Source organism: Salvelinus alpinus, chromosome 9 (genome assembly GCF_045679555.1).
Source record: "Salvelinus alpinus chromosome 9, SLU_Salpinus.1, whole genome shotgun sequence".
NCBI classification, from domain to species: domain Eukaryota; kingdom Metazoa; phylum Chordata; class Actinopteri; order Salmoniformes; family Salmonidae; genus Salvelinus; species Salvelinus alpinus.
The window spans coordinates 80689311-80701725 of NC_092094.1; the positions used below are offsets into that span (position 1 = coordinate 80689311).

The 12415-nt window shown below is 39.6% G+C and overlaps 1 protein-coding gene across 4 annotated transcripts in view; it reads left to right on the plus strand.

Moving 5' to 3' along the window:
- The first annotated feature begins 4857 nt into the window (after positions 1 to 4857).
- LOC139530722 (low density lipoprotein receptor adapter protein 1-B-like) overlaps positions 4858 to 12415 on the plus strand; it is a 58924-nt gene continuing 51366 nt past the window's right edge. For 2 of the 4 annotated variants that reach the window (XM_071327373.1, XM_071327374.1), the window contains exon 1: positions 5074 to 5203. Coding sequence is in view for 2 of the 4 variants with exons in the window: in XM_071327375.1 (XP_071183476.1) it covers positions 5119 to 5203 (85 nt within the window). In the remaining 2 variants the exon portion in view is untranslated. Of the gene's footprint in view, positions 5204 to 12415 lie in introns of all 4 variants that reach the window. The other 2 variants (XM_071327375.1, XM_071327377.1) reach the window with 2 other exon arrangements.

The window sequence follows — 12415 nt, forward strand, 5'->3', positions numbered from 1 at the left end:
CTTACGTAGTTGAAAGTAAGGGACTTTATTTTTGTGAATGTTACAGTATTGGCAACTGCCTGGGCCATGGGTGTTAAGAACCGTCTACAGTTTCCTTACTCCTCTTTTTGGTATTGTTATATCCTGCAGGGAGGAATAGCTTGAGTCTGATGTGGTTTTGCGGTCATCTGAAATGGTGATTTTGTGTGTGTGGTTATGACCAACTGGATATGGAAAACGTTTTGCTCAGTGCTACGTATGTCATTGGCTCAACTGATGTTGAAAGTATAAAACGTTTTTGTTTTCTATGCCCGCCCGCAGTCACTGCTCTGTTTCTCCCCAGGTCTGACCGTGGCTCCGCTCTCGCTCTTTGAGGTTTACAAGGAATAAATTATTTTCTTGCAAATTTTCTCAGTCTGGACTTTCTTTGTCCTTTATGACATACAGTTGAAGTCGGAAGTTTACATACACTTAGGTTGGAGTCATTTAAAAAACATTTTTCAACCACTCCACAAATTTCTTGAATGATGTCATAGCTTTAGAAGCTTCTGATAGGCTAATTAACATAATTTGAGTCAATTGGAGGTGTACCTGTGGATGTATTTCAAGGCCTACCTTCAAGCTCCGTGCCTCTTTGCTTGACATCATGGGAAAATCAAAAGAAATCAGCCAAGACCTCAAATTGTAGACCTCCACAAGTCTGGTTCATCCTTGGGAGCAATTTCCAAATGCCTGAAGGTAGCACGTTCATGTGTACAAACAATAGTACGTAAGTATAAACACCATGGGACCACGCAGCTGTCATACCGCTCAGGATGGAGATGCGTTCTGTCTCCTAGAGATGAATGTACTTTGGTGCAAAAAGTGCAAATCAATCCCAGAACAGCAGCAAAGGACCTTATGAAGATGCTGGAGGAAACGGGTACAACAGTATCTATATCCACAGTAAAACGAGTCCTATATCGACATAACCTGAAAGGCCGCTCAGCAAGGAAGAAGCCACTGCTCCAAAACCGCCATAAAAAGCCAGACTACGGTTTTCAACTGCACATGGGGACAAAGATTGTACTTTTTGGAGAAATGTCCTCTGGTCTGATGAAACAAAAATAGAACTGTTTTGCCATAATGACCATCGTTATGTTTGGAGGAAAAAGGGGGATGCTTGCAAGCCGAAGAACACCATCCCAACCGTGAAGCACGGGGGTGGCAGCATCATGTTGTGGGGGTGCTTTTCTGCAGGAGGGACTGGTGCACTTCACAAAATAGATGGCATCGTGAGGTAGGAAAATGATGTGGATATATTGAAGCAACATCTCAAGACATCAGTCAGGAAGTCAAAGCTTGGTCGCAAATGGGTCTTCCAAATGGACAATGACCCCAAGCATACTTCCAAAGTTGTGGCAACATGGTTTAAGGACAACAGAATCAAGGTATTGGAGTGGCCATCACAAAGTCCTGACCTCAATCTATTAAAAATGTGTGGGCAGAACTGAAAAAGCGTGTGCAAGCAATGATACTGATATTTTACATTCTTAAAATAAAGTGGTGATCCTAACTGACCTAAAACAGGGAATATTTACTAGGATTAAATGTCAGGAATTGTGAAAACTGAGTTTAAATGTATTTGATTAAGGAGTATGTAAACTTCCGACTTCAACTGTACATAAACATCATCAGGCAGTAGAGTGATCTGTGACGTTTGAAAGGGCAATTAAATGTTACTGTAATCTCACCCCCACTAGGAGGCAGTGTCCATCTCTTTAGTGTTCAAAAGCTTCTGTAACCTCAACTCACATGTTCAGCTGAGAGGTTTCTCTATCTTAAACATGCATCAGTGTGTTTTTATTTTTACTTTTTTCCCCTACAATATATCTGAGATGAAATCAAATCACTTTAAATCATAGCTAATAAACTAGCTGCCTCTGTGCAATAGGCTGTTTAGCCAGGCTTGGTAGACATAAGGTAATTAGTGAAGGACGCAAGGCTAATATATTGATGGCCTTAATCCTCAGACCAGTCTGGGCACTTAAGCCCACCACCACTTTTATTCTGTCACCGACCCCTCTATGTATTCTCTATCCACATCTTTGGCTGTCTGAGAGCCACAGATAAATAGATGAGGCTTTAGAACAACCTCAAGGCCAATGATTTCTAAGTGATGGAACTCTAAATGGAAACAAATTATGTGCTGGCTGCATATTTTCATTTTGATCATTCATATGCATTGGGGAAAATGTAAGAGAAGAGAAGGGAGTAGCTTTGCCAGTGACAGTCTTCCAATGGTAGAAAACAAGCTTGTGTGGCAAGTATCGGGTGCATTGCATTACTGGTTCTTCAAAATTATACTCTAAATTAACCCTTTTAACATGATGCATTAAAGCACTTTACAAAGAGTTTCTTCACATGCTTTATATGCAACTATTTTTATGTGAGTATTGTTGCGGCTGTTTCTATACACCTGATCTGCATGGGCATTCCTCACTGTAAGGAATAGAGGCCTCAAACCATGCATATTTGACCACCTCACATAGAGGAACCTTATCAGGAATAAAACTGCAGCATTCTAAGAATTAATTGCATGTCATATTTAATCATGAGTGCGTTATAGCACTTGTTCCAAGTTAACATCTCCATTTGGCACATCTACCTATTCGGATTTGACACAGTAGATTATAATGGGTCTTTTCAAGCAATCCTAATCTGGCAAAGTATGCAGTAAACAAAGCATGAAGCCATTATGCAATGTAAATTTAGTCTCATCAGCATTTTGATTTGTTTAGATTATTTTGTCTGCTATGGCCAGACTGTGGAAATAAAGTTGAGGAATGACAGCATTACATTTTCTGTCTTTCGCTCTGCCTACCTAATAAACATATGCCAAAAAAGAAATTACCAGATTAAAAATACGCTCTCGGTTGCTCTGGTCATAAAATGTTGCCTTTGGAAATGAGAGCAATGCGAAACAATTACATCGATATCCTCTACTGTGCTGCCAATGATGTGAAATAGTAGAGGCCATTGGTGTGAATAATGTGGGCAGACCCAGCGGAAGAAGGGTAGATCTATTTCTCCATGAGGGGACAACCAGTACTCTTGTGGATAGACTTGCTGCTCACAACATATTAAGACAATGGCAGAGTTATGCTGTCAAACTGTATATATTAAACAAACAGGGTAAGTAGTAACTACATTATACGTGAATGCCATTACACATGAATAATTATATTTTACAGTCCCCCCTGCCAGCAGAGCAGGATTTGGCTACATTAGCATCTTATATCAAATATCTGCCTTCAGTGACTGCCTACCTACTCACCTGAACCTGTCCTGATCCACTGTGTCTCTCTCTTTCTGCTCAATTCATTGATTCTGAAAAATATAAATTCCATTCATCTTTTTGCTAGGTGTTTCTGCTATACTCAAACTTTGAACAGGGTCTTTCTCTGGAGTTGAGATTTATTGGCAGTACAAAGAACTTTTAGAACATTCCAGGCTTTCATCAAATGATGGGTTTAAGCGCAAATCATGAAACTGTTCATCTGAAGGAGATGTATGTGTTATTGCAAGAGATATATCTATTGAATCTGGGTTTTGATTTGGTTTAGTCATCACCAGAGTGAACAGAGTCCCTTGGTATTAGATGCTAGTTTTATTGATCATACAGGGGTAAAGCTTGGTTTGTTCTGTAGCATGTGATTCATGTCAAATGAGCTCTTTGTCATTTGTACTGTACTGTACATACTGTAACTCAGCTATGCTTATGCACTTAGGAAAACAATACATTGTAGTACTCTTACTATATCTGTGGCCTGTCATCTCTCCTAGAAATCTGGAAGTGCCAGATTTTTTACATTCCAAACCCCTGAGTGCACAATGTGAATAGACAATGACTGTTGATTTAAACTCAAGGAAATCCAATGTGGAAAGTTCACCTTGTGCTGAGGTACAACCTAAGGATGTTATCTATTATGGATGTTGGTTGATGAAAGATATTAGAAAAATGGAAACAGTCATCATATACTCATGTGTGGGAATCACAGTTTCATTACTCAGATTTAACTACAACCAACATTTAAATATGTATATTGAGGAAAAACAGTCACCTTTCCTTCATGAATCTAGGGAAGAAGAAAGAGTTATGGCCTGGGAGGGAGATGTATGAGTGAATGTGACACCCATGAGTCCTATCTACATAGCTCTGCCTCCAGACTGGTGAACATGTCACCCAGAGCATGCCAGGGAGGGACAGAGTAGTCTGGAGGGACCAGCTGAGGTGAGCTGGGGTCTATGGTGATGGAGCAGAGGCCCACTGACACTGTCCTGAGGAACTGGTTTGACTGTTTTTTTCACCAGCGGCTGTGGAGCTTGGGCAGAATGGGGCTTGAGTTACACAAGGGGAGGGAAGAGGGACCCGGGTAGAAATGTATATTAAATAAATGTCTAACTTGAGAGAAAATCTAAAGATTTGAAATATGTATCAAATTAATGTGTAACTTGAGATGAAATCCATCACCTATGTGCAGTGCACATCATCTCTTGATGACAAATATTGTAGCCCATCTATGATCTTTCTCCATGACAGGAGTCATGTCAATTCAGTCTTTAATAAATAAATAGAATTGATAACAAAATAATATAAGGCGACTGGGAATTCATTAATCTAGTCTACATATTCATCATGTCCATAACCTCATTATTTAACCACACTTCGTTAATGCAAATTATATTAACCCATGAAAACACATACATTTATATATTTCCCCCTAAATTCTGTTCCACGGAACATAATTTGTTGATATTTTGACAAACTATCCGTTTTAAAAGAATAACTAGGAATATTATTTCAGATGTATACATTTCATTCACTGTGAAGGCTTCGCCTGTGCAAGCCACGAGGGCAGCGACCTCGCTCGTGCGATACCACAAATACACGTCATATACATTATCCGGTTAATTTACATATAACACCGCCCAGAGTGGGGACGAACATCATAATCCATTTATTCTGGGCTGTCTCTGAAGTAGAAGACAAAAAACAGCTGGAAAAGTTTGGGAGAGTGTGTGACAAACAGGGCCAAGTGCTTCGAGAGACAAGAACCGAAGCTTGTTGGGCTCTTTGCCCCAATTTTGGATTACGGTATGGACGCTTTGAAGTCGGCTGGAAGGGCAATAATTCGGAGCCCCAGTCTCGCTAAACAGTCATGGGGTGTAGGCAGACATAAAAGTAAGTATTGGAAGCGAGTTGACTAGCTAGCAAGTGGATAAAAGGTTAGCGAAAATGGCTGATGACTAGTCTTTTCTATGTAGCTACTATTAATGCTAATAACCTAGGATCCACCTAGCTAACGTTATATACTAACGTTACTCCGTTTCCTGTACCCCCCCTCTGTAAAGTTAAGTACGTTACCTACTTGATCGTGGGAATCGTAGCTAACAGACGACTGAATGTATGTTATGCATTGCCGTTTTCCATGACTGCCAATTGATAATTTGTTAGGAAATGTGTTTAAACGTGACAATTTTTGTCAGGGAGCGTCTCCGGTGTTGGCTTGTCAAGAACCTGACACACCGTCAAATGCGTTGCCAAAATGGCCATGCATGCCAACTTTGTGTACCGGTGTTACGATACTGTTTGGTAGTAACTAACTAACAAGCTCAATATCTGACTTCGAAACACTAGTAATTTGATATTCAACTGATGATGGCAGATTATGTAATAGTCATGTAAACACCTTACTCTGCGTATCTTAATCGTCAAAATTGAAGTAAACATACGCTGGTTAAAACACCTGGTTTTCTGAACAATCTTTCAAATATTACTTGGACACCTCAATCGACGTTCCAGCGGTGTATTTGATCTGCGCATGTGCTTGCAACAACCGAGCGAGCATCCCTATTTAGCGCGAGTGAAGTGAGTTCGGAACAACTGAATGTATTGGACGTTTTAATCCAATTATTATATGAATCTGTCAATCCACAATCCTATTGTTGTGTGCATGTAACTGTATTCATTTTGAGTTCCTTTTCTTTCGGTTTAAATAATGGTAGGTAACAAACTAGTTAAGTATTTTTTTCACAGACGTGAAGAACGTCTATTCCGCCACGTCACCGTGGAGTGGAACTAGCATGCATAGTTCTGCTATTTTAGACTGGTCTCGATCATTGAATACTCTTGGAATCAGCAGGGGGTACCTGTTATCGCGCTGGTGCATACCTGCTACATTCACTTAGATTTTGGAAATCGAGCAAGTTTAGGGCTTGAAAGGTATGAGAGCTAGACGTGCACCGACCGCGAAAGTGACTCAAAACAAACCTGGCAACACGCTGTTGCTATGTGCTAAAAAAATGTGTGAAGCAGTGGTGGTGGGGGTCTTAAAGGGGCCTCGATTTAGTTTCAGTTTTGGGTAACATTATGTAGCCTAAAAACACACCAACCAAAGTGACACCTTTTAAACACATAGGATCAACACTTGGTAAATTGGCTGAAATAATTACTTATTTTATTAGACAAATCATCTTGATTTTCAAAGTCTCTTCATCAGGGCTCTAACCAGGGTTTTAGTGAGGTCCGTAAGGGGTGGGATTAATTTACTGCATTTCAATACAGTTGAAATACTTTTAATGCTATTAGAGAACAGCAAAAATGACTCCAGCCCAGCCATTGTCACATTGGCTGATGTAGGTTCGTTCACATCAGTCGCTCTACAAATACACAGTCTATTAGCTATACAATTGTAATGATATTGCCCTGAAGGGGGGGGGGGGAAATATAACAAATTATTCACACTGACAAGTAGCATCAGCGACTGTTCAGTCAGTTTGTAATGATGAATTGCATAAAATGAACAACTCTTTACATATCTCTTTTCTCAAATGACATAGCATTCATATTTGTATTCCTCAGCATTACTAATCAAGCTCCACAAAAAAAACGGCATGAATAGAGCACATAGATGATCGATCAGATTATGACATTCACATGAATTATTAGAATATTACTTACTATTCTGTTTTATCAGTGATGTAGTGGTAAACTAAACGCCAGTAGGTGATCGTGATAAGACAACCACTAATATAAATTAAAACATGACTTTTCTAAAACTGTATTGTTTGTGTTTTAAGATGTGGAGATGTTCATATTGAAACATATCATATTTTTTTAGTTCCTGACTTGTTTGATACAATTTGTACAGATTCTCTCAGGAGGCCCCAGATGGGGCCCGACCCAAAGTTTGGGGTTGTCACTAGTTACCACAGTCACAAAGTCAAAATGGGCTATAACCTATTGTAAAAATTCATATAAACAAACATTTGCTTTTTGGTCATAATTTAATGTTAGCAGTATGGTTAATGTTTAAAATCAGATTTTAAGAAGATGCATTGTAGAAATGGGTAGGTTTTAGTCATTATAACTTTGTGGCTGTGGTAACTAGGGACTACCGAAGTTTGGGAACCACTGTACCAGTGGTGGGAAAAGTACCCAATTGTCATACTTTAGTAAAAGTAAACATACCTTTTTAATAGAAAATGACTCAAGTAAATGTCACCCAGTAGAATACTACTAGAGTAAAAGTATTTGGGTTTTAAATATACTTGAGTATCAAAAGTGTAAATCATTTAAAATTCCTTATATTAACCTAACCAGACAGCACCATTATCTTGTTTATATAAAACAAATGTATTTACGGATAGCCAGGGGCACACTCCAACACTCAGACATCATTTACAAACGAAACATGTGTGTTTAGTGAGTCCGCCAGATCAGAGGCAGTAGGGATGACCAGTGATGTCTTGATAAGTGTGTGAATTGGACCATTTTCCTGTTAAGCATTCAAAATGTAACAAGTACTTATGGGTGTCAGGGAAAATGTATGGAGTAAAAGTATATTGTTTTTAGGAATGTTGTATAAAATGTAAAGTACAGATACCCCCCCAAAGGCCTGCACTGTACTAATCTCTTTGCTTGCTTCCTTTCTCTCTCCATCTCCTCTGCTTCTTCTTGCATGCATTGCAGCCTCACCACTGAGCGACCAACCACATCCCTGTCTCTTAGTAGCCTACTCTCTTTAAAGCAAAGTTGTTATGAGAACTTATTAGCCTTTTTTTTGCTCCTGTTGAGGTAGACTCTGTTTTAACTTAAGCTTTGTACTTCATCTTTCTAGCTGGCTAAATAATACTAGCCAGAGCCTTAAATGTTACTGCTATATAATTATCTGCCAACAGCTTAAAGTCTGACTGACATATCTAAAAGCCACTATTTGCCTGTTGTGAACTCAACCTCCGAGAGTCTGTTTTTGTTTGTTTGGGGGATGTCTGTAGACACGGCAGGAGCCGCGGGGCGGTTTTAAAATTGCCTTTTGTCCGGCATCTCGCAAACATACTGTCCGCAGCGTCTAGTTGCCTACTTGAGCTGCCTCCAAGCTGGGGTAGTTCATTTTACGTAAGGTTATGGCTATGCCCTCGGCCTATGCTGCGAGATGGCGAAGTAAAAAGGTGAATCCGGGGGACGTAGGCGAACATAACAAACAAATCACTGTTCATGATTCCACTCATTCAAAAGAGGCAGGCGTGATTAGAACTGTCAGATCAAGACTTTAAGCCTTCTGAGTAGTGATGCACAGATATTACATTTTTGGCTGATACCAATATCCAAAATATTCCTTGCCCCAAAAAAACTATACCGATATTTAACATTTTAGCGGCCTTTTTAAGCATTCTAGTACAGTTAAATAGTTAACACACATGGACACAGCGGTCTAAGGCACTGCATCTTAGTGCAAGAGGCGTCACTACAGTCCTGTTTCGAATCCAGGCTGTATCACATCCGGCCGTGTTTGGGAGTTCCATAGGGCGGTGCACAATTGGCCCCGCGTTGGCCGGGGTGGGCCGTCATTGTAAATAACTTGTTCTTAACGGACTTGCCTAGTTAAATAAAGGTTACACACACACAAACAAACACTGACCAAAAAGTTATTCTGTTGGCATTTACGTATGTCCCCATTACCAGTAAAACAATAATCAAAACCTTTTTCTTTCACTGACTTGCTGTGCTGTTTCATTCATTTGTTCAGTCGTTTCATTCTCAACCAGGATTTTATCGTGCATGTCAAGCAGTGAAGTTTCAGCTCTGTCTGTCCGTGGCCTCTCTTCCTCGTGCGCACTGTCACTATGTTCGTTTCCAACTTGTCCAGCTCTGTATGTAACATTTCACGTAAACCCTGTTTCTTGTCTGCATCGAAGTAGCGGTCCTTGTACATAGCATCGAGCATGGTGGTGACACAGTAAAGAGAGAATGCCACCGAATCGCTTGTTCCCAGCCTGTGTCGGCAGTTTTGTTGAGCAGGATTTTCAATGCCATGACAGAGTGTATCACGTCTGCTGCAGGCGCAGTTGATGAGTTTATTTCTCGAGTCAGTTGTTTGAATGGAGCTAGCTAGTGTGTTCATGTTTCAAACATGTTCTCACATGCCATTGAAATGGCAGCAGCGGTATGACAACCAGCACATTCATGAGCGTGAAATACGACTTTCCTTAGTAAGAAATCCTCGACGACCCACTGTCCTGTCAGGCTCCGCATGCTCATGGGGCTGATATCGCTGGTCCAAATGTCAGTCGTGCAGCTAATGGCAGTTACGCTTTTACTGTGGGCAACATCTGGAAAAATAGTGCACTTGGTAGTGTGTACCGGTGCTCTACCAGTCGGCGAAAGCCAACGTCACCCACGACAGAGAACAGTTGACTGTCAAGGGAAATTAATGCCATTATCTTGGCGTTAATGGATTTCGCCTTTTGATTTGTCTCACTGAAATTTTCGTACTCTTTCAAATGACTGCTCGACTTGTTGACTGCTCGATCCACACAGCAGACATTGTGGGCTAGGTTAGGAATGCTGTGTTGCACGTGTAGCGCAAAATTTTACATGGCATCATTACGTCATGTACTTACGTTATATAGGTGTGCACGTCAGCTTTGATATCGGGTGTGCACGTCAGCGTTAAACTAGATTTCGGGCCGATACCGATGTTGGCATTTTTAGCTAATATCGTCCGATTCTGATATCTTCACTGAAATATTGTGCATCCCTACTTCTGTGTACAAAAAAAAAATATATACACTGCTCAAAAAAATAAAGGGAACACTTAACCTCTCTGGGATCGCGGGACGCTTGCGTCCCAACAGCCTGTTAAAATGTAGAGCGCCAGATTCAAAAAAAAATCTATAAAATCAAACTTTATTAAATTACACATATAAGATACCAAATTAAAGCTACACTCGTTGTGAATCCAGCCAACATGTCAGATTTCAAAAAGGCTTTTCGGCGAAAGCATAAGATGCTATTATCTGATGATAGTGCAATGGCTACACTCTCTTTGTTGACAATTTCAACCATGCCGGCGCTACTCAAAACGCAGAAATAAAATATAAAACATGCATTACCTTTGACGAGATTCTTTTGTTGGCACTCCAATATGTCCCATAAACATCACAAATGGTCCTTTAGTTCGATTAATTCCGTCCATATATATCCAAATTGTCCATTTATTTGGCGCCGTTGTACCAGGAAAAACAGCCTTCAATTTGCGCAAAATCACGACAAAATATCTAAAAAATTACCTCTACTTTGAAATGTTTTGGCAAAGTTTACTTTTGTAATACAACTTAAGGTATTTGTAAACGTTAATAATCGATAAAATTGAAGACGGGTCAATCTGTTTTCAATACAGGATATCAACAAACTCACGGTACTTTTCAAGTCTTGCTCAACTCTCAAACATAAACACACGACGTCACTCCACTTCCGGGTCAATATCTTTCTCAGTTTACTAAGGAAAAACCTTAACCTTTTTCCATACAATTGCGACATCCAGTGGAAGCAGTAGAAACTGCGTGGATAATGATTAGAATTCTGGTGTGCCCATGATAACCCATTGAACATACAGGAACTTAACAATAAAAAAGTTAGTCCTCAGGATTTTGACTGCTATATAAGTTCTGTTATACTTACAGATATGATTCAAACAGTTTTAGAAACTTCAGAGTGTTTTCTATCCAAATCTACTAATAATATGCATATCTTATATTCTGGGGATGAGTAGCACGAAGTTGAAATTGCGCACGCTATTTTTCCCTAAGTGAAAACTCTGCACCTTATCCTCAAGAAGTTTAAAACTTCTTGGAACTATAGGGGGTGCTGTTCCGCATTAGCATATTTGGGTCTCCAAATTAAACTGCCTCGTGCTAAATTCTTGATCGTACAATATGCATATTATTGTTATTATTGGATAGAAAACACTTTCTAGTTTCTATAGCCGTTGGAATTTTGTCTCTGAGTGGTACAGAACAATATCTACAGCACTTTTCATGACAGGGGTCAGATTTCAGAAATTTTTACCCCTGATCTGGAGTCTGTTTTTAAGGCGACAGTGAATGCTATGAAGAAACCGACACTGCCTACGTCTTCCTCTGGGTGTCTGTACGTCATCACGTTTTGAATGGAGTCTATTGCACAATCACAGCCACTATAAAACAAGAAAACGTAGAAGTACCGCTCTCTTCCTGCATGCGTCGTGCGCAAGATGGGCATCAGACCTGCCTCCTTCCAAATCGTTGTTTAGAGAGTAATATTTCTCCGGTCATGTTTTTAGTCGTTATAGTTGTTAAAAACATCATAATGTAGTTAATTTGAACCGTTTTATAGCAATTTATATCCGTTTAGTGCGATTTTGAGGAATTTCTTTGTTGTGCACTCTGAAACTTTGGACACGTTTTGGGGTCCCGTTCAATCGTTAGTGGATATTTCGAAGGACAGAGGACATCTATCGACCAAAAGAAGATTACAACATAGAAAGGATACATTGCCCAAGAATCTGATGGAAGAACAGCTCAAAGTAAGCAATATTTAATATGATAAATCGTTGTTCTGTCGAAATATTTTAAACGCATATTTCGTCATTTTGTTTGTTATCGCGTCACTTGGCTAACCCTGTATTGAAAAGTAAGGATAATTTTAAAAATGTAAGTCAGCGGTTGCATTAAGAACTAATTTGTCTTTCGATTCCTGTCAACCCTGTATTTTTTAGTCAAGTATATGATTAGCTTTCGATTAAACTAGATCACTCTGAAAGCTGACGTCCCTCATTTTGATGCTTGAGTTGCTACTATTTTCATTGTATAACCACGGTTTTGTATGGCTAAATATGCACATTTTCGAACAAACTGTATATGTATGTTGTAAAATGATGTTACAGGAGTGTCATCGGAAGAATTCTGAGAAGGTTAGTGAAAAAATTAATATATTTTGGCGGTGATTACATTATAGCGCTCTTTGGCTGGAATCGATGCTCTGGTAACGTTTTCACATGTGGTATGCTAACTTATCGATTTATTGTGTTTTCGCTGTAAAACGCTTAGAAAATCTGAAATATTGTCTGGAATC